The sequence below is a fragment of the Heloderma suspectum genome, chromosome 5 (genome assembly GCF_057233095.1).
Source record: "Heloderma suspectum isolate Gila_16-S chromosome 5, 16-S_ref, whole genome shotgun sequence".
NCBI classification, from domain to species: Eukaryota; Metazoa; Chordata; class Lepidosauria; order Squamata; family Helodermatidae; genus Heloderma; species Heloderma suspectum.
Genome location: NC_139462.1, coordinates 162,010,987 through 162,033,710, shown reverse-complemented (window position 1 = coordinate 162,033,710; position 22,724 = coordinate 162,010,987). Strand labels below are relative to the sequence as shown.

At 43.4% G+C, this 22,724-nt stretch overlaps 1 protein-coding gene and 1 long non-coding RNA gene across 2 annotated transcripts in view; one reads left to right on the top strand and one right to left on the bottom strand.

Annotated features, from left to right (window-relative positions):
• TGM4 (transglutaminase 4) overlaps positions 1-13,483 on the bottom strand; it is a 27,731-nt gene extending 14,248 nt beyond the window's left edge. The window contains exons 1-5 of the mRNA XM_084858103.1: positions 13,404-13,483; positions 10,094-10,273; positions 8,241-8,347; positions 6,998-7,127; positions 3,735-3,853 (exon numbers count right to left, since the gene is read on the bottom strand). Coding sequence (XP_084714229.1) covers positions 3,735-3,853; positions 6,998-7,127; positions 8,241-8,347; positions 10,094-10,273; positions 13,404-13,419 — 552 coding nt within the window. The 5' untranslated portion in view covers positions 13,420-13,483. The remainder of the gene's footprint in view (positions 1-3,734; positions 3,854-6,997; positions 7,128-8,240; positions 8,348-10,093; positions 10,274-13,403) is intronic.
• Positions 5,473-22,724, top strand: part of LOC146344732 (uncharacterized) — a 23,439-nt gene continuing 6,187 nt past the window's right edge. Inside the window, exons 1-3 of the long non-coding RNA XR_014792299.1 lie at positions 5,473-5,621; positions 10,008-10,044; positions 12,157-12,242. This is a non-coding gene — a long non-coding RNA (uncharacterized LOC146344732). The remainder of the gene's footprint in view (positions 5,622-10,007; positions 10,045-12,156; positions 12,243-22,724) is intronic.

Genomic DNA, 22,724 nt, shown 5'->3' with positions numbered 1-22,724 from the left:
GTCAGAGGCCAAAGTTTACTGTTTACCTGCAACATATCCATGATTAGGGATGGCGTGGGAATCTGAAGAGGGGGTGGAGTCCAGTGGATGCCCCCCCCCGCCAGCTTCCCGGAACCCTCTCACCGAGCCCTGGAGTGTTGAGGGACCTGGCTGCCAAGTGCTCCAGAACTCAGCAAGTGGTTGGGAATGCTGTGGCAACCCAACATTCTCTGGGGTGCCACAGAGGAATAATAGGAGGCCTCCTTAAGAGGAGGCCAGGGTGAGAGCGCTGGGGGCTGGCTGTGCCGGGACCCATCCTACCTCTGCCGGCTGTCAAGGAAGCCCTTGACAGCCAGCACGGGGAGGAAGGGCCTTGGTGGTATCCAAGTGTTCTCGCCCTGGCCTCCCCAGTAGGAGAGCGTTGGGGGCTGGCCTCACCAAGGACTCCGGCAGTCAAGCCCTTGTGCGCATAAAGCACAAGGGCTTGATTGCTGGAGTCCTTGGTGAGGAGAGGAGGGGTGGCTCGGCAGGTGGGGTGAGCAGGGAGGCTTGCCAAGCAGGTCCGGGCCGTGCGTGGGGGGGGGCAGCTCGTCAAGCTCCCCCACACCCCAGACAGAGATGGGTCCATCCATCCCTATCCATGATTGTCCAATTACTATGCTGTCAATGGCACTCACTGTGCATAATTTCTTTGGGCTGGATTAGGGATGCCCGGATTTTGTGAAGCCCGTCCCGCACGCATTTCATGGATTGTGCGGTGTTGTTCATTCTGGCATCTGTTCACAGGCGGATTCAATTTTTTTTCCATTATGTGGAAAAATACACAAATACCCCTCCATAAGAGGGTCCGTAACAATTTACATCATTTACATTAGCACGTCACACTTAGTGTATTGTCCCCCATTCCATTCAATTTTTTCCTGTGCATATTTACCAGTCTCAGCGGAAACTTGCCCATTTTCCTATGAATAAATTTGTGTAAATTTCAGGAAAGTAAAAAAGAAAAGGAAAAAAGATCCGGAAGTCCACAGACTCCCAGATGGCCCAAGGAGGTCACTCCGCAGCAGATTCTGCCGGTCGGATTCTTGGAAATTAATTTTTGTGAACCGCCCAGAGAGCTTCGGCTATTGGGCGGTATAGAAATGAAATGAATGAATGAATGAATGAATGAATGAATAAATAAATAAATCCATGCTCATTTTAGTCTGTCTCAAATTTCCATCTCCCTAGGCTGGATAGAAACTCGTAACTCTCCCTTCCTCCAACCCTAATACAATTCCTTGTCTGGTTTGAAAAAAGTCGGAGGTATCAGCAGGTTTCCTGGAAAGGGGAATTAGAGTTGGAGGAGGCACGATGAGGTTAAAATATCCCTCTCTGCACTATACCATTTCTTTATTTCATGGCATGTTATGTTCCTGCCAATGCACTCAAGATGGCTTGCAAGTTAAAGCAATAGCATATAATTTAACAGACATGATACAGGGAAAACAGGAATGGCAGGAGGGAAAAGGAAAACAGGCAAATTCAGACACCAATCCTTCCATAACATTGCATTGTAACAATTATTGCCACATCGAATGGAGAGTGAAGGTAATTGTTCTAGGAAGAGAGGAGACAAATGCTTCTTGGTCTCAGCCAGGCCAATCAAGTGGGGTTTGCTGTCTCACTTCTCCTTCTGATGCAGCCAGGTGACAGCCAGCCCCAAACGAGAGCCCTTTAGTGATATATAGCAAAGCAGGGGTTTCAGGAGAGCAGGAAAAAAAATGTGTTATTTTTCACCTCCTGAAATACCCCCCCCCACACACACACACGCACACACACCAATCTGCAACCCCAAACAGAACTACAAGGCTGTTATTTCAAGCTAGCTGGACCCCTGGACAGAAGCACTATGGTGAGGGACTGGAGATACGCTGCAACATTTTGTTACAGTTCCACCTATGTGTATGCATATATACAGCCAAACATTTAACAGATGATAATAGAGAACTGCTTGTAGAACTCCGTTTCTCATACCCCCCACTGCACATTGCTGAAGGGCTGCTATAAGCTCTGCCAGCTGCATTTGTTCATTTTACACTCCACTCAGCTGCCTTTTTGAAAATTTTGTGATTCTGAAAGCCAATATAGGGTTTGTTCTTCTGGTTGAGGATATAGTAGGAAAATATAATTGTTCCAGAATATATTTACAACAGTTCAAAGACACACCTCAGCAGGCAGCTACAGGATGTGAAATGGCAGGCTCTGCACCGCATGGTGCCTTAGGGGTCATATCATATACACGTATTTACATGGATGTGCACTACATGCAGTCCATGGTAATCACATTGGCTCTCAATTAGGGATATCAGAGAATTCCGCCACGGATCTCGGGGAGGCCGAATGCCAGCGCATTCGGCCCCCCGAAATCTGTGGTGGAACGGCCTCCCCCCCCCCGCGGATCCCCCCGGGACGAGACTTACCTGGGGTGGATCTTCCGGGTGGCGGCGGCTCCGGTGGTGGCTGCATCGGCGGCTGCGTCGGCCAGTCTTCCGACCAGCTGCCGCCGCCACCATTTCCCGTGTAAAAAAAAAAAGATGTGATAGGCTACGTAAAGATTTACGTAGCCTATCACAGCTAGGTTAAAAAAACAACACCGTGATAGGCTACGTAAATCTTTACGTAGCCTATCACATCTGACTTAAAAAAACCACAACCACGTGCGTACGCAAATGGTGGTGGCTACAGCCGCCACAATTTGCGTTCTTTATTTTGGCCCGTCTTAGTCTACGTAAATATTTACGCAGACTAAGACGGCGAAAATAAGGGGAACACAAATAGCGTCCTCTACGCTATTTGCGTTCCCCTTATTTTCGCCGTCTTAGTCTAAGTAAATATTTACGTAGACTAAGACGGGCCAAAATAAGGAATGCAAATGGCGGTGGCCGTAGCCGCCGCCATTTGTGTACGCACGTGTTGTTTTTTTTAAAGTCAGACGTGATAGGCTACATAAAGATTTACGTGGCCTATCATGGCTGACTACAGGGACGCAAACGGCAGTGGCTATGGCCACCGCCATTTGCATCCCTGCTAGCCAGCGGCCGGATGTCCGGCTGCTGGCGGAGCCGGCCGGCAGCCTCTCAGAATCCCTGCGGAGCACAGCCAGCTGGCTAGGATTCTGGGGGAGGAGGCGCAGAGCGCCTCCCCCCCCAGCAAGGATTCCGGAGGGAGGGACGGAGCGCCTCCCCCCCCCCAGCGGAACCCGGCGGAGCCAGGTAAGGCCAATTTCGTACATCCCTACTCTCAATTCTGCTGGAGGAATGGGCTGAAAAGGTTGTGTTCCGTTTCACCGGCAGGCATTCACGCTGTCACTTTATTGCTTTTGTTTCCACCATGTTATTTTACATATACGTTTATCTGAGTAGATGGAACCACGCTGTACTCCTTCCAGCGTCAGTTGAAAACCTTTTAATAATCCCAGTCTTTTAGCATTTTCACTTCCTAGTCTTTTAGCTCTGGCAGTTTAAATCTGTATTTTAAATCTCTGCATTGCTGCTAGGTTTTATTCTAGTTGTACTGTTATATTGTGGTTTTAAGCTTTCATATTTTATATTGTTTTATGCTGCACTCTGTGGTTTTCATTTTGTGAACTGCCCAGAGAGCTTCAGCTATTGGGTGGTATAGAAACAAACAAACAAACAAACAAACAAACAAACAAACAAACAATAGTGCATACTTATGCCTAGACAGAAAGAGAGAAATACGTGACCTTTTACCTGCCCAAAATTCCAAGGTCTTCCACGTATATTTTTTGATGATCCAACATAGAGATAGCCAGTGTCATTGAGCACATACTCAGTTCTCTCATCGTCGTCGGCCATGAAAACAGAATCCGCTAAAGCAAACACATGAACACATTACTTGGTTTTGTAGTCAGTTGTCAGAAACTCTCATGGTTGGGTGATGACCTATTTGTGGCTGTCAGACCCCAAGAGACTATGGCAGACATTCAGATAAGATGACTGATGCACTTGATAAACTATCCATTTGTGTTCTGGTCTCCCCATTTCAACTACAGGTATCCAGAGATCATTTATCATTACAGAACAGAATTCTTTCTTCTGATTATCAAGCATTTTTCTGAAGAAATCTCTTCTTGTTTCAGATATAGAAATCTGCTTCATTGGGAGTCACCCTATCTATGACTCTGTGACCTAGTTCGCAAGACATGGCTGGCTCATTTTGGGTTATTTAACCTATGATGAGCTGTAGTGTGTGCCGGGCACGTGCCGCAGCCATTTTGAATGCACAATCCTCAATCGAGCCAATCAGGAGTTGCGCCGTGTTGCCCCAACCCAGTCATCGTTGGTTATTCAAGGGTTAAACAACTCTTACTTAACGCAGTCTGCAAATCGTGGGTTAAGCATGGGTTGTTCAACCCTCAACCCTCAGAGAGCCAGTGTGGTGTAGTGGCTAGAGTGTTGGACTAGGAGTCAGGAGATCCGAGTTCTAGCCCCTGCTTGGCCATGGAAGCTCACTGGGTGACTTTGGGTCAGTCACAGATTCTCAGCCCAACCCACCTCACAGGGTTGTTGTTGTGAGGATAAAATGGAGGAGGAGGATTGTGTAAGCCGCCTTGGGTTCCTTAAGGAGGAAAAAAGGCGGGATATAAATGTAATAAATAAATAAATAAATAAATAAAGAATAAATAACCCATGATGACTGGGTTCGGATGACATGGCACAACACCTGATCGGCCTGATGGGGGGCTGTGCAATCAAAATGGTGGCCGCACATGCCCAGCACATACCGCAGCTCATTGTGTGTTAAATAACCCACAATGAGCCAACTATGTCATGCAAATCGGCCCTATGTGTGAGGCATGTCTACCAATCAAACATTCAAGATCCCAACACTTTTTGGGCTATTCAGCCCTTCTCAGGGGAATATTATTTCTTTATCATGTAGATCCACAAGAAGAACATTAGGCATCACTGCCTAAGGTCAGAACAGCTCACTCTAATGTCAGCTAGCCAGCCAAAAAGAATCCCAGATGGAACAGGCTAGACCCCATTCTTTACTACACACTAGATTTTCACATACAGTGACGTTTGGTAGGGAATGTGTAACAGTGATTCCCTCTGGCCCAGCTAAGGTGATACAGGGAAGGAAAATGTGTACTACGTAACATTTCTTAGTGGGTAGTTTGACTCTTAGAAGACCAGTGGTTCAATTGATCTTATTATTAAAGGCACAATCCTATGCATGTTTAGACAGAAAAAAGGCCTATGAATCCTAGTATTCCCCAGCCAGCATTGCTGGCTGGGAATGCTGGGAGTTATACTTTTTCCTGTCTAAACGTGCATAGGATTGTGCCTTTATTGTTTTAAGATAGTTACTCTCTGTTTGCTGCAAAGGAGACTGGAGTTTGGACAGAAGGTTTTCCTGCTGCCTTAAAGTTTTTGTTTTTTTTTACTGGTCAAGCCTGCCAGTGTGCGCGTACAGGTACAAAACACTTCAGTTTTGAGAGAACGTGGCACTGAGACAGAGAGAAAGGGCTGAGCTGAATTTTGAGCTCTGGTACACAAGAAGCATTTGGGAATATCTCCTTGCTTTGTTGGAGTGTTATGCTGTGCCTCCACCTATGCTCAACTTGTATTTTCGTAAGTAAATTCAACTATTATAGAAACCCCTGAAGTCTGTGGTGATCTCTTCCTGCAAAGGAAACCAAACCCTGAACCTGCTTGCCTTGCTACCTGGAAAGTGGGATGCAAGTAACAATATTATTGAAGTGCGGGGAGGCAGGTTACTGTTCTCAGGAAATGGCTTACACCTGGGTGCAGACTGACCCTTATAATGGCTGAGCACTCTTCAGGTTGATGGAGTCAAATGTGAATGTGGCGTTGAACACCAGAGAAAGGAAAAAGAGGGCCGGCTTCTGTTGTGTGTTCAAAAGCTTTTTGGAAGTACTTCTGCTGCCGACTGAAAACACAATTGTGTTGTGATTATTCAGGCTGAGGTCTGTTTGGCTGCCTAGCAAACAGCCAATAAAATAGTTAGGATTCCCACTAGCAACAATGCCATTTATTTTGTCTTGTGCTGTTCTCCAGTACTGCTTCTATTCACAAATACAGTATTACATATATACTGCTGTATTAGAGCAATTATTATCCACTAATCCTGAGAGCAGTCATAAAGGTACAAGATCCCTGCTGGACCAGACCGAAGGCCTATCTCATTCAGCATCCTGTTTCCTACAATGACCAACAAAGTGCCTATGGAAAGCCCAAGAGCAGGATATGAGGGCAAAAGCCTCCTCCCAGTGTTGTTTCCCAGCAACTGGTATTCAGAGGCATGTTGCCTCTGATCCTGAAGATAGTGGGTTGGATCAAGGCCAGCCCTACCATTAGGCAGAGTGAGGCAAGCACTTCAGGCAGCAGATGTTGGGAGGCTAGCTTGCTGCCTTCAGGTGTGATGGAGGATGCTGTCCCATCACCCATGTTGAAGAAAGATTGCCAGTCCAGTCACTTTTTGTACATGGAATGGCAGGGGGTGCCTTTTTGTTCTTTGCTGCAGGCAGCAGAATGATGAGGGCCAGCCTTGGGTTGGATCCAGACTTAGTCATTCTTAGAATAGACCTATGGAAATCAACAGGACTTAAGTCTAATTGTTTTGTAAGTCCAACTGTTTTCAATGGGTCTCTTCTATGTATGGCTAAGACTATATCCAACGCACTATATGGCTGTCATATCTAGTAGCTATTGTCCAAATAAACCTCTATGAAAGGAGCCCAGATCTTTATTAGCTGTTTTTATTGTGTAATATTATGTTGAATTGTGCCCCTGCTCATGCTTAAATTACCCATGTGAGATAATTATACTGTCAACAAAAATAGGCTTTCACAGCCTGATAACCTTATTACATATCGTTATACCTCTTTTGGAGTCATTGTAGAACCAGATTTCTAAACTAGACAGCTCTTCTAGTCAACCTTCCATAGCAATAATAGAATTAACCCCCTTTAGGTCACATTAATTACCTTCACACCAAGCGTTGAACAAAATGTAGACAAAATTATTGTCAGGACTATAAACGTTAGATCCTGTTTCCACTTTCAGAAGGTATTTTCCAATAATTGCATCTGCTGGACTGATTACAGCTATCAGACACTAAGAAAAACGCAAGACCATCATACTGTCACAGTGTTGTATAAGATAAATTGGGTATCTCATTGCTTTGTGTAAATATAACCACACCATAGTCAGAGACTGCACCAGATGCTCTGCTTAGTGTGCTGTGCAAACCTCAGGGTACCCCAAATGTGCTGATACCTCCTTCTTGTTTCTCAGTGGATCCAATTTGACTGCATAGCTGTCAGCACTCACGACCTGAATTCACTGTTAAAGGGAGTGATGATTATTGGGTTTTTTCTTCGTCATGTGTCAATCTTTACAAACCTTGATCCAAGCCAGACTGTGGAGGAGACTAATTTCCTCTTTCCCGTGTTCTTAATATCCCCTGATGAAGAGTATCTTACCTCAGGAATGAATGAATTAGAACTCTTTAATTAAAGATATTTAGTAACCAACTTTTGAAAACAGATTCTTCTCATCTTTCATAAGATGAGCTCACCCCTTGGGCTTATCTGTAATCTCACTGGCCAAGAATCAGAAAATGGCAGCAGTATCACTTACAAAGCTTCTAGTGTTACATTCACTTTTCTTGATTCCCAGGTCCCTTGGGCACCACCTCCTTTCTTGATACCATGAAGGGCATCACAAAGAACAAAAGTGAAAGGTTCGCCATGAGATGGCACCAGTCATGTCAAGTGACTTAAACCACCTTCTTTGTGACAGGTTTGGGAGGGCCCTTGGGCATGGCACTCTCAATGGGCCCCCTCCCTCAGTGCATCTACCTTCTCACTGGCATTATCACCAGCTGCTACTGCTCTTCCTCCTCTTTCTTATCATTGCTACGGCTTGCTTGCTTGACAGGCAAAGAGCCAGTGAACAAGTAGGTTGTGGTATCTACTGCTCCTTCTTCTCACCACCATTGTCTGGGTAAGAGCAAGAGGCAGGTGAATAAGCAGGTTGCAATGGTGACGGGGAAGAGCAACTCCAGGGGCTCTTTTCACTGGGCCCCTGATGGCATGTGGGCCCTTGGCAAGTGCTCAACCATGTTTACCCTTGATGCCTCCCCCCGCCCCGGTGACAACCATAAAATGTCAATCAAAAATTGCTCAAACAGGACATTTCAGTGTAGGGTATCCTAAACATATGTACCTCCTTCCCATTTGTTTGATGGATATTGGCATGCCATGTTTGACCATCCTGTCCTGACCTTGCATTCAAGGATAAAAAAGTCCTATTGGATGGCATTGGTTTTTCACCTGGAAGAATACAAATTCATGAAGAGTAACATTAACAAACCTATAAAGGCCTTAACAAAGAATAGCAGGGCAATAGCCTTTGTTTGTTTGTTTTGAAAATACTTTTTATTCTATTTTTTATCTTTATAAATGAAATAATACCAACAACCCAATCAATAACTACAATTTCCCAATAATACAGTATTCTTAAGAGGACACAGCAATAGCAAAAGAGAAAAAAAAAACAAAACAGAAGAAGGAGAAGGAGAAGGAAGAACCCCCCCCCCCCATAAAAATATAAAAAGTTATTTAAAAGGATTAAATTTAAACTCCATTACACAGGAACTTCAAATCCCATTCTACTTAAAATTATACCTGTAACATTGGCAATATTACAATTCAATTTTTGTTGTTCAGTCGTTCAGTCGTGTCCGACTCTTCGTGACCCCATGGACCATATCACGCCAGGCCTTATCAACCTTACATTTCAATATCATATCATCAGTCTTATAGCAAGAAAGCAGGCCTACAATTCATTTCCAGTAAACCATATATTGCCCTTCAGCTAACATATAATAGTAAAACTTAACACTTTAGCCAGCCAAAAATCTTACTAACCAATAACGATAGTAATAATAATAAAAAGGAAGAAAATTTAAAAGGATAAATAATAATAACAAATCACTAATACATTTTATAATGTTATATAATAATAAAGCTTAAAATGAACCTTACAACAATCACTAATATATTTTGTACTAGATATATAAATGAGTGTGCACATTTCTATACACCCTCAGGCAGTAAATTTAAGTACAGTATATCATATCCATTTTAAAAAGAAAGGATTTAAAGAAAAGAGAGAAAGAGAGAGAGAAAAAGCAATAGCCTTTGTTTTGAGTCCCCATCTTCGATGGATATTCTAATAAATATACTACTGACACCTGCTTCCATTGGGATATACATACTATGTAACCTATTTGGTTATTTTTGGTCTCTAAACTGCATAGAGGAAGGTACTGAAGAGGCAAACTCCAATAAAACAGTTCCAGTAGTTACGCAGTACACTATATGGTAAACAGATTATGATTACAATCTGGCATCTGGTGTAGAATTGCAAAAACTTTGTTCAAACTAGTCTTGGATTCAGATTCTGTCATATCTAGAGTAGACCCATTTAAATCAATGGGGCTTAAGTTTGTCATGACTAACTTAAGCCCCACTGATTTTAATAGGTCTGCTCTAACCATGACTGAATCTGGATGCAATCCCAAGTTTTTAACCATGATGGTTATGTAGAAAAGATTTTAAAAATGAGCAGTATTTGTCGTTCTCCTTGTAGTGCAGGATGGTTTGAGAGAACATGATATTGTTAAAAGTAAGCAAGTCTCAACCTGATCAGAGCCTGGTTGGGATGTTATCGGGACATCCCATGGACTACCCGAAGGAAGATGGGATATCAGTGTAAACACAAATATGTGTCTCCATTTCCATTTCCCCTCCTTATTAGTGGTCCATTTTTTCCTTCCCTTCTTATTATCTTAGTGCAGTCAAAACATTTACCTTCCAATAAACTTGCCTTAAATTTGAAAGCCATTCAGAAAATGAAACAATCCATTATGACTTTGAACTTGCACAATGTGTTTGGACTGACACACCTGTTACGTTTTTCTGGTTTCAGATTATGGAATCTTTGAAGGGCAACTGTCTGTACCACCGTAGGTATTCCTAGACCTATTGTGAAAGACCAAATTGTGGCTTGCTTACCAATGCTGAGTTGCACTGTGACTTGGTCATTGTCTTTCAGCTCCCTGCTAAATGTCACCTTCAGGTGAAACACCTGCCCACGTCTCAAAATCAGGCTACCATTGTTATAGGCATTGGTATGATGGAGACGGCTATTCTCTTCTCTGAGGAAATCAACTCCAACAGCCTTCAGAGGACCCCCTGGAAAGGACAACAAAGAAATATTTCTTTGATGAAGGCTGCTATACAAATGCTTTAAATAAATAAACACATGCCACCAAAATGTGGGGCCAGACTATCCACTGGACAGATGGGATATTTGGCCTGGTGTCAGAGCTGTGGATATGCTGGGACCTTGGCTGCCACTAGCCAATTAAGCTGTTTTGTTATGGTTCACTGCTAGTACATTTGACTTGACTGTATATAAGCTTTCTCCTGGGCTTAGCTTCTCCTTGGACCAGAAGCCAGTAACCTTACCCTAATCCCAAACCTTAAAAACAGGAGGCTGGCATTACAGAACTGGTCATTTGCCACACTGAGACTTCCCTCCCAGGTAAATCGTTACCCTAATCCCAAGCCTTAAAAACAGGAGGCTGGCATTACAGAACTGGTCATTTGCCACACTGAGACTTCCCTCCCAGTAAAATCGTCTTTATGGAAGTCTTTATTTTATTGTTATTTGCAGCAGCAGGTGGGGGTGAAACAAGGCAGGAAAGAACAAAGATGCCCTAGGGATTTTCTTTAGTGCCTAGTCCTACAGCAATCAACAACAAAAATGACTCCCAACATTGGTGTGTTCCTTTCTCAAGGAAATAAAAGGGAATTACTAATGCTTGTGTTCTCTTAAACTAAAACAAGAATAGCAAATGTGGGCTATTAATCTGGCACTGGGAAAATACATGCAAGAGAAATTTCTTCTCTGTAATTAGTCACACATACCTTACTCATCAAAAACTGTGTACCTTGTCAGCACCAGACAATGTGCCCTACGTCAATTGAACTTTTAGATGACAAAAACTTCGCTGACATCGTCCTTGGTCAGATTTCAGATGTGTCACTATAGCTGCAATCCTATACACACCTGAGAACAAGCCCCATTAAACTCAATAGGACTTAGTTCTGGGTAGACTTGCATAGGCTTGTACTGCAGTGCAGTCCTATACACAACTTCTCAGAAGTAAGTCCCCTGAAATAGAATGTGGCTTACTTTCAGGGAACTAGGTATACTATTGCAGCATGAATGTGCTTTTCAGCCTCTCTCCTGCTTTTGGGGTATATGTGTGAAAGACAGCTTACTTCCATACTAGCCATTTTCTTTGGAATTGCCATCATTTGCTTATGCACCTCTTATAGAGAATCCACATTATATAATTGTCAAATAGTTGCATTCCAGTGTTTTGAGTTGTCCTCCCACATTTCTTTAGATCTGATTGAATTTTTTGCAATAAAACACAATTACAGTGCCAGTACAGATAGTAAAGCGCTACTGAGGCTTTTAAGAGCTACTGTGCATTTAATTAAATGCTTCTTGTTTGTTGGTCCTGGCTATTTTATTGCATCATGTTAAGTGTGGCTGGAGGAGGAATGATGAATTGCACCTGAATTAGTCAGCTTCTGTTCCCTGTGTGTGTAGTTTCATATTATTTCACTATTAAAAAAAATAGTTCAGGGAAACCAATAATTAAAAACCCTGCCTGTGATACAGAACATAAGTTGACTAATTCAGGGGTAATTTATCATTAATGAGCAGGAAGCAATAGAACACCAGAACCTAAAAGCAGGAAACTTAGCACTGGAAAATATCTTTACTGAATGGCACAAATGAGTAATCAATAGAGAAGGATCTTGGCCAGAGGACATTGCTGAATAATATAGTGATATATTAAAGTGTTGTGTGGAACCTCCATTTTAATTACACTTCTTGATAACAGTAGAAAAACAGTGCTTCAGCAGCACTAAATGTTTTTTCTCCAACACTCAGTGGAAGGAGTGCAGGAATAACATGTGAGTCTTGCCAATGACAATGAGGGTGCTTCCAGGTGATACTTTTATTGCATCATTGCTCTTCTTCTGGAATTTTACAGGCAGTCAACATTGTCTTCTAGTGGTAGCGCTGCTGTGTTTTCCCACTTCATTTAGGAGGCCAGTCGCAACTGCATCAACATTACTGGTATGTGCAGCGAAGCATGGATGCAAAGGGCGCAAAATCCAGTGTTATTTTAGTTCCCGAACAATGAATAGGCAAAGTGAAATAAATTTAAAAGAAATGTGGCAATAAACTTGTGGCCCTCCAGATGTTTTGGCCTACAATTCCCATTACCCATAGTCAGCATAGTCAATGGTGAGAGATAAAGGGGGTTGTAAGCACATCTGGAGACCACAAGTTGCCCACCCCCTGCAGTAAACACTTATTGTGTAATAATAATTACACCCTCTGCAATAAACAGTAGACACCTAGACATCTGTACAGTAGAGATAACGTAAATCATGTTTGGTAATTTAACAGTAAGAACAGTAGATCAAGTTACTAGCTTTCAGCATTGGGACGCCTATGCTTTTAAGAGTTGGGTAAATAAAGAGATTTTAGGATGTGGTTTTCAAACATCTGTGACAAGACAAGCTGCAATTGCTGAAATTGCCTATTTTGCAAAACTATGAAAGGTGCAATAGTCCTAATGCTGAAAGGCTAACCATCCGTGTTGAATCAAGAGCGGTGATGTATTTTACAAAGTTAATATGCTCCATAAATGATTAACAAAAATATTTTGGAGGGGGTCATCACCCAGCCAAAAGCACATTTAAAAAACTCAAGCAATGAGTTTTTGCTTGAAATCAATGGGAGTTCAGCACTGAAATCAGTGGAATTTAAATGTTCATAATTTCAGCTAGATATTGACTGTCATGATAGAGAACTATAGCAGAGAAATTTCAGTGCAAAGTGCTAAACTATTAATGATACCAGTACTGATAAGAAAAAGGGAATTTACATCATTGGAAAATAATTTTAATCCCAGCTAATGGCTCTATAAACTTTTTAGTACATATATAGCAACTCCTATATCAATCTTTAAGCATTCTGTACAGATATTTGGCAAATTATACCCTTGTTTGAAAGTCAAGGTATGGGATCTCAACTTTTACTAAACAATTATGGGTCCTGACTCTTTTAAAATCTCAGGGACTGAGTGCCCATTAACTTCACTAGTAGACTCATAATTCTCAATTAACTTTGAAGTGTGCAATTCTCTGGGTTCTGTCACCCAGAGTTATCAAATAAGAAAAGAGGAAGAAAGTAATTCAAATAGAACTCCCCCCCCCCCCATGTACTTACCAGCTGTCTGAGTCATGATACTTCCTGGGCTTTGCTCCTGCAAGATTTGCAAAGGCAGCACTGGCTTGTGTACGATGTTTTTTTCTGAATGGGCTGAAGGAACCTTCCGTCTTTTATCAGATTCTTTGAGGTGTCAGAATGTACACTGCGGGTGGGTGGTGTTTGGAAAGAGGGAGTTGAAACCTAAGCCTGACTTAAACTTCACACTGAAACCTAACAAAGTGATGTGTCTGGTCAACTTTAAGCGATCCTTTTGGTCCCATTAACCCTCTCCTGTCCAAATCCCCAATCTCACAATATTGAGACGATAGAATGGCCTATAAATACCACTTGAGGGTGCATATGGGGGAATGCCATTTTTGAATGTTCCCCCATTTATTTTAAAACATTTAAGTAAAACAACGAGAACAACACCTAGCACATCAAGGATTTTCTGGAGGGTGGCTATGCAGCATTTTTTTTCAGGAGGGTGAGGGTGAATTCCAACAATTTTGGGCTGGGCAGGGATCATATCATTTGGGATAAGGCAGCTGACAGTGTGTCTTTTTAAAAACACATACACACACTTTACTACTGCTTGAAGTGGAGGAGAAGCTGCTTGAGCAACCTTCACTGTTCTTTTCTACTTTCAAAATGCCCCAACGTACTCAGGGTATTGTTGTTGGGGGAAGATGTTTGCCGCCATTAGCCAGAGCAGAAGTCTCCAACCTTGTTAAGTTGGAATGTTGAGTGTTGTGGATGTTCTCACAAAATGGCTGCCAGGGCTGGTACTTGCCATTCATAAAATGGCAGTCATAGTGGGAATGGCCAGTCACAAACACTCGTTTTCCAGAAGGTCAAACTGGTGAGTCTGAAAGAAAAGTAACCTGCCTAAGAACCCAAGTACAAGGCAGAGGTAGGGTCTGAACTCCAAACCACAAAAGCAGTATTTTGAACCAAATAAAGATGGTGCTGGAGGATAGCACTTCCCTTTGCAGCATGCCAGCCTCCCAGTTACATTTTTTTTGCTTAATTAAAATAATTTTGAGAATTAAAATAATAACAAGGAAGGGCAGGGAGCTTGGTGGGCACCACGAGAGATGTCTGTGGGAACCCTGGTGTCTATGGGGGACACAGAAAAGGCTTCATTGTAACCTTTTAAATATTAAAAACCAGCAGTCTGGTTCCATTTTGGTTCAAGTGGAGCCAGTCCCTTTTGTATAGGCCTGGTTTGTTCCTCAGTGCCTAATCATTCCAAACCTTTCCTCCCAACATCACCGTCTCATTCACACAGGTAACATTTCAAAGAAATCTACCTTGGAGGTCCCAGATGTCAACTTCCTTAGCAACCTCAGTTTTGCTGTGTGACATGCGCCACAAATGCTGACCTCTCCAGTACTATCTAGCAGGCTTATAGAATCATAGAATAGTAGGGTTGGAAGGGGCCTACAAGGCCATCGAGTCCAACCCCCTGCTCAATGCAGGAATCCAAGTCAGAGCATCCCTGACAGATGGCTGTCCAGCCTCGTCTTGAACGCCTCCAGTGTGGGAGAGCCCACCACCTCCCCAGGTAATTGGTTCCATGGTCGTATTGCTCTTACAGTCAGGAAGTTTTTCCTGATGTTCAGCCGGAATCTGGCTTCCTGTAACTTGAGCCCATTATTCCATGTCCTGCCTCTGGGATGATCAAGAAGAGATCCTGGCCTTCTTCTCTGTGACAACCTTTCAAGTACTTGAAGAGCGCTATCATATCTCCCCTCAGTCTTCTCTTCTGAAGGCTAAACATGCCCAGTTCTTTCAGTCTCTCTTCATTGGGCTTTGTTTCTAGTCCCCTGATCATCTTTGTTGCCCTCCTCTGAACCCTCTCCAGTTTGTCTGCATCCTTCTTAAAGTGTGGTGCCCAGAACTGGACACAATACTCCAGATGAGGCCTAACCAGTGCTGAGTAGAGGGGAACTAGTACTTCCCGGGATTTGGAAGCTATGCTTCTATTAATGCAGCCCAAAATCACATTTGCCTTTTTTGCAGCCACATCACATTGTTGGCTCATATTCAGCTTGTGATCGACAACAATTCCAAGATCCTTCTCGCTTGTCGTGTTGTTGAGCCATGTATCCCCCATCTTGTAACTGTGCATTTGGTTTCTTTTTCCTAGGCGCAGAACTTGGCATTTATCCCTATTAAATGTCATTCTGTTGTTTTCTGCCCAGCGCTCCAGTCTATCCAGATCACTTTGAATTTTGTTTCTGTCTTCCAAAGTATTGGCTATCCCGCCCAATTTTGTGTCATCTGCAAATTTGATCAGCATTCCCTGCACCTCCTCCTCCAAGTCATTAATAAAAATGTTGAAGAGCACTGGGCCCAGGACTGAGCCCTGTGGTACCCCGCTCGTTACCTCTCCCCAGTTTGAGAAGAACCCACTGCTTCTGTAATACTGATGTACTTGCAAATATACAACATGGGCAGGTAGGAATCAGGCATACAAGTAGGTATCAAGGCAGCATTTCAGTGGGAGAGGTAGGCATGTGCTTCCATCTGGGCCTCCAGTTTAGGAATGGTTCATCCTGCAGCTGGCAGCTAAAAACTAGTGCATACAAGGACACTGCTGCTCTACAGGGCAGCCAGTTAGTTGGTTTCCACTCTGTAAAATAGTGCCAGCCACTTTGACATGCCGTTATACAGGTTGAGTGACACCTGCTGGTTTGGTGGCCATCAATCCATACAGCGCAGTGCTGCGGTAATGCCTCTCCAGGGTCTCAGGAGGAGGTCATATTGAATGTCACATGTAGTTTGGCTTCGTATTCCACACCACACATCCCATGTTTTCATTACCGTGATCTTGCTAGTTTAATGTGCACTTCCACTTCTATGCATTCCTTTGGACCCTAAATTCATATCTCCTTCCTTCATCTGTGCTGAAAGTCAAAGGCTACAAAATCAGCAAATCATGAAGTCAGGAGCAAGCTACCATTGTGAATGATTTATAGTTTGTAAAGAGAAATGAAAATAATATAGTTTTTAGCAACTTCCTAACCTGCAGTGCATTTCATTCTATTTAGGCAAAGAAAGAAAAAAGTAAAGCTCTGTCAAGCCACATTGCACATTCAGGTAATAATGAGCCAAAATCGGAAAAGAAAAGGAAATAACATTTCACAATGATGCAATTGTCGTCGTCTTCTTCTTGTTGTTTTAAATAGCAATATTTACTGCTGCAAAATGTCAAAATGATGTTCACTGCAGGAGGAAATTAAAAACCAAACAGTGCAATCCTATACGCATCTATTTTGAAGTACGTCCCACTGAGTTCAGTGGGATTTACTCCCAGGGATGTTGATATAGGATTAAAGCCAAAATCACTTTAACAATATACAACTGTTACAAAAGAAAACATGGCTTGGCTACTCTCTATTCCTTCTTCTCCCAGCCATTTGAGTGCCTCCCTTTGCACAACACTACACAAACATTTCCCATCCTGGTACACTATCATGACAGTCTATCATAACTGTACTTTCTAGGAAATTATTATTACATCCAGATATGCAATGTGATATGCAAAGGGAAGATCAGTTGTTTTAAAAGCAAGTCCCCAATCCTAAATTTAGGTATATTTCATTATTTGCAATTTTACATTTTAAAAAGGGGGGAAGAAAAAAGAACACACGAACTATTGGCTACTGATTTCAGTACTTATTTTCAAAGGGCTACTGTTGGAAAAGAGTTTTAGTATCAGTTTTGATCTAAAGTATCCTAGACTGTTTCTAAGTCACTATTATATAGGGTTATTTATAGTTTTCTTTACACTGCCAAGATTGTAGCAGACACTACCTTCTGCTTCTAAAACAGACAACACCTAGAGCAAATAATAATGTCCCAGCAATCATAAAACATGGATTGTTGTACAGCTAATGAGTAGCGCAAATATTGATCGGGAGTAAACAGTTTATTCACATAAAAACTGTAATTGTTCAAGACAACAATAAAAGTTATTGATCAAGTGCCTCTCCACCTTTGATGTATGACTTCACAAAGTGGCTGGTTTGTGGGCCCTAAGGACTCAAATTTCCAGGGCTAGTTCTTTAGAATTAAATAGGATCCCACTTCAGGTGTACAGTTACAGGTTTATTTGCAGGTATGCGGACACAGGATATAGGTAAGTGCTACAAATAAGTACAGATAGATAGTTCCAGGATAACTTTTTCTCCTGCTACCTTGCACGCTGAAAAGTGAGAATTAGATACAAATGCTGAATGGATTTCAACATTAGGGGTGGGGTCATGGCTCCGTGGCAGAGCACCTGATTTGCGTGCAGAAGGTCCCAGGTTCAATCCCTGGCATCTCCAGGCAAGGCTAAGAAAGATTCCTGGAGAGCCAGTGCCAGTCAGTGTTCACAATACTGGGCTCGGTGGTCCAATTGCAGAGGGGGAGCCAAGTTACTAGATGCAGGAACCACAATATTTGTTTATTTATTTACAATATGTGTATACTGTTCCATATCTAAAACAGATTACTAGCACTTGTACCACTGTGGCCAAGCTATCCCTTTCCAGGAGAGGCCATAGTTGGCGAACCACCTGAAGCTGGAAAAAGGTACTCTGAACCACCATGGCCACTTGGGCCTCCAGCGACAGTGATGGATCTAGGAGTATGCCCAGGCTACAAAACTGATCTTTCAGAGGGAGTGCAACCCCATCCAGAACAGGCAATGAGTTTATCTCCTGGACCCAGGAACTGCTCCCTCACAAGGCTTCCGTCTTGCCAGGATTCAGCTTCAGTTTATTGGCCCTCATCCAGCCCGTTACTGAGTTCAGGCATTGATCCAGGACTTGCACAGCCTCTCCTGATTCAGATGTCACAGGGAGATAAGAGCTGTGTGTCATCAGCATACTGATGGCACTTGGCTCCAAATCCCCTAATGACCACCCCGAGCAGCTTCATATAGATGTTAAATAACACTGGGGACAAGATGGTATCCTGTGGGGCCCCATAGCTCAGTTGCCAAGGGGCTGAGGAATGGTCACCCATGCTACTTTCTAAAATTGACCCCACAGGTAGGACCAGAACCACTGGAACACAGTGCCTCTGATACCCATCCCAGAGTCAATCCAGGAGGATACCATGGTCGATGGTATCAAAAGCCGATGAGAGGTCGAGCAGAATTAACAGGGCTGCACGCCCCCTGTCCCTCTCTTGATAGAGGTCATCCATCAAGGGTCCCAAAGCTGATTCAGTCCCATAACCAGGAAGAAACCCAGATTGGAATATGGCCATATAGTGGAGCAAGTCCACCTGGGAAAGCCCCCTTTTGGCACAAGGTGAAGGCAGCAAAAAAGGAATATTATGCTGCCTCTATCGCGTCCACAGAGTGCTGTCCCAGGAGGCTGTTCCAAGTGGTCTGGAGCCTGGTCGGTCCTGTGGCTCCGGAACCACTGGGGCATCCTAAGGCCTCCTGTGAGGCCTTGGCAAGGCACTTTGCAGATAAAATTGATCAGATTAGGAGTGTTATTCCGTGTGCTGTGGATACATTTAGTGAGCAAGAGGTGGTCTGTGGCAAACCAGTTTTGTGGGATTGGTTCCAGCTTCTTCCTTCTGATGAAGTGGACAAGGTGCTTTCATCTGTAAGGTCAACTACATGCTTACTTGATCCTTGCCCATCTTGGCTCATTATGAGCTGCAGAGAGGGGCTGGGTGAGGGGATCAGGGCGGTGGTGAACGCCTCCTTTGAGGAGGGAGTGATGCCATCAGCCCTCAAGGAGGCACTGATAAGACCACTCTTAAAGAAGCCCTCCTTGGATCCCCAAGTTTTGAACAACTTTCGCCCAGTCTCGAATCTGCCATTTTAGGGCAAGGTGATTGAGCAGGTGGTGGCAATGCAGTTGAAGGCACACTTAGAAGAAGCCAATTATCTAGACCCATTTCATTTGGGCTTCAGCCCTGGGCATGGGACAGAAATGGCCTTGGTTGCCTTGGTGGATGATATCAGGAGGGCTCTGGATAGGGGTGAATGCTCCTTCCTTGTTCTCCTCAACCTCTCAGTGGCTTTTGATACTGTTGACCACGGTATCCTCCTGGACCGCCTGGAGGGGTTTGGCATTGGAGACACCGTATTGCGGTGGTTCCGGTCCTTCCTCACTGGCAGGTACCAGAGGGTAGCACTGGGAGAGGATGTTTCGGACCCGTGGCCGCTCACTTGTGGGGTGCCACAGGGTTCGATCCTCTTCCCGATGCTATTTAACATCTATGTGAAGCCGCTGGGGGCTATCATCAGGAGGTTTGGGGTGTGGTGTCATCAATATGCGGATGACACACAGCTCTTCCTCCCATTTAAGTCTTCACCAAGGTTGGCCGTAGAATTTCTTTCCAAAGGGCTGGAGACGGTGAGTGGCTGGATGGGGAGGAATAAGCTGAACCCTGCCAAGACCGAGGTACTTTTGGTGGGAGAGAAGAGGAGGTTGGGGGATGTTGACCTGGTGTTGAATGGGGTACGGTAACCCTTGAAAGACCAGGTCCGCAGCCTGGGGGTCATTTTGGACTCCCAGCTGTCCATGGAGGCTCAGGTGTCAGCTGTGAGCCGGACAGCCATGTACCAAGCGCTGTACCAGTGCTGTTGGTGGCTGTTTTTTTAATCATTGTCAGCTGGAGAATGTCTGAGGCTCTGTCTTCTGTTCATTACGCAAATGTAATTTCAAGGTTCATCTCAAGGCATATTTGTTCTGGCTTGGGGATTGCTGGCATAGATGTAGCAAGCTTGTATTTATTTTAGATATGGTATGCTGAAGCCGTGTTATCTAGCTTTACATCATTTTCCACCTTGCTCAACACTGCTTCATTTCTGCAAGTGAGAAATGTGTTGTATATTGTGCAATAGCTTAGCTTTTGTAAGCACTGTCATGTATTTCATGCATCCAATATACTTATTTTATTCATTTATTTATTGACAATATTTATATACCACTCCACATAAAAAGATTTCGGAGTGGTGAACAGCAAAGATAAAAAGAATAAAACACCATGTTAAGACAATTAAAACATTTTAAAAAGAAACAAGTTCTGATAAGACTGAATTTAATAAACCATGGCTGTGGTTTATTACTTCCTTTTCTGTGCAGAATCTGGACCTGGATTCAGTCTTGTCTCCAGAAAGCATTGAACCATTTTTTAAAAGGCAAGTTTCTAGTCCTTATTATTGAAACATCTGAAAAACTTATGGACTGCGTCTACTAAACTGTTCCAAGATTCAAGGATGGTCAGAGGCATAGCACAAAAACAGCCTTTTATAACATGTGAATGCTGCTATGATGCTCTGAATTTTTTTTTTTTTAAAGAAACAAAACAAGGAACTCACAACCCTAAAACAATGGGGCAATGATGATGAGATCCCCTGCTGATCAAGAGTTTATTCCTTGCCATGATTTCAGTCGGAGTGAATCCACACTTGAACTCCTGTTTAGTTGGTTCGTCAATACTTAGTCTGTCAGGATGCATTACATACTGAGCTTTCCAGTTTGCCCTTCATGCTAGAATGCACTGCCAGAAACAAGAGAGATGGTTTGGGCTTAGTATCAGTGGGGAAAAAAGATGAAAGCCTTTCCGTCAGCTGCATGAAGATTGTGCCAGATGCCTGTGGTAATTTGAGGATTATGGCATTGTCAGTACAAAATGCTGTTGGTGCTTCTAACACATGGGCTCTTCTTTATATATATATATACGTCACAAGAGCATCCAAGGCTGCCAGTCAAAGACATGTATCAAGAGAGGTCTTCAACTCCCATATTCACTTTCCCAGTGGTTCACATGTAAAGATGCAAGCAGAGCAGCAGGGCTTGGGGGTTAATCTGCTAATAATATGTACGTAAAAGTGTGCAGTCTACACAAAACACCATGATCTATACTGTTTCTGGGCCATTTCTGGGGGATGAGGAAGATGCACAAAAACTGAAACTCCTTAGGACAGGGGAGAGCAACTCGTGGCCCTCCAGATGTTTTGGCCAACAACTCCCAAAATCCCTCTGCACTGGCTATGCTGGCTAAGGCTGATGGAAGTTGCAGGCCAAAACATCTGGAGGGCCACAAGTTGCCCTTCCCTGCCTTAGGAAGTTACTCATCCACCAAGACACAATTGCACCCTTATGGCCATTAGATACCAGGTTATTTTGCCAGCTAATTTAAACCAGATTACCTCAGATCACTGCGACCTGGCAATTTCATGTTCCTGTCCAAAGATTCTGCCTCCATGTTTTTTTCTGGCACACTGTATCAGATGTCTTGAGATGCTGGCACAGAACAAAATCATGGCCTGCCATTTCAGGAGGAAGAAATTTATAGGGACAGATGATTAGTCCATGGGGGGATCAGACTGACAACAGACTGAGAAGCATGTTGGAGTAATATCTGGATTTTCATGGAATCAGCTTTGGTCCATACGGGACACACGAAGCAAGAAAAGCCGAGTGTTCTGTACCTTAAAAAATCTGGTTTTCATGGGTCTTCAGCGCTTGAAAGGAACATTCTTCCGAGTGGGGTAGGGGCAGTAGGAACTGAACGTCATCAACCTTACAGGGGCCACTCAACCAGTGAGAGGCTTGTTTCCCTGCCCCTGCCCGGGCTCGCCCCCCTCTCCCGGTACTACATTATTATGAACGGAGAGTAACAAATTCACAATTCTGAAGGCTAGAAACAGCGCTAAAAAGGCAGGTTAGATACTTGCTCCCTATGAGAGCACCCCACCAGTGCAAACAAGCCCCATTCCAGCAAACAGTCAGGGAGTTCTAACTCCAACCCCCCTTTCTCTTTCTCTGGCCACTTCTCCCTGATTGCAATGACAGGCTTCTCTGCTCCTGTGGATCCTGAGACCGCAGTTGATCGCTATTGTGATAAAGCCCTTATGCAGATTAGTTTAATGTCAATGGAAAAAGGAGAATAGGGGAAAATGGGGGGATAGGAGGAAAAAATGCTCACTTTTCCCCGGAGAAGCCAAAATTCTCATTATCCAATGCAACATCTGAAGGTTCCCCACGAGAACATCCCACCGCCCCAATTTATTTGTTTTCATTTTTATACTGCCCAATAGCCGAGGCTCTCTGGGAAGTTCACAAAATTAAAACTACAAAAATACAACAGAAAATACAATAGAAAACATAATAGATTAAAACTACAGAATAAAAATACAATCAGAGTAAAACTAGCAGCAGTGTAGGTACTTAAAATGTAATGGCAGATTTAAGACAGCAGAGCTAAAAACTGGAGCCTTAAAATGCTAAAAATGCCTGGGAAAATAAAAAGGTCTTCACCTCCCGCTGAATTTCACCGTATTCCAGCAAACTGTCACAGAGTTATTGCTCCCAC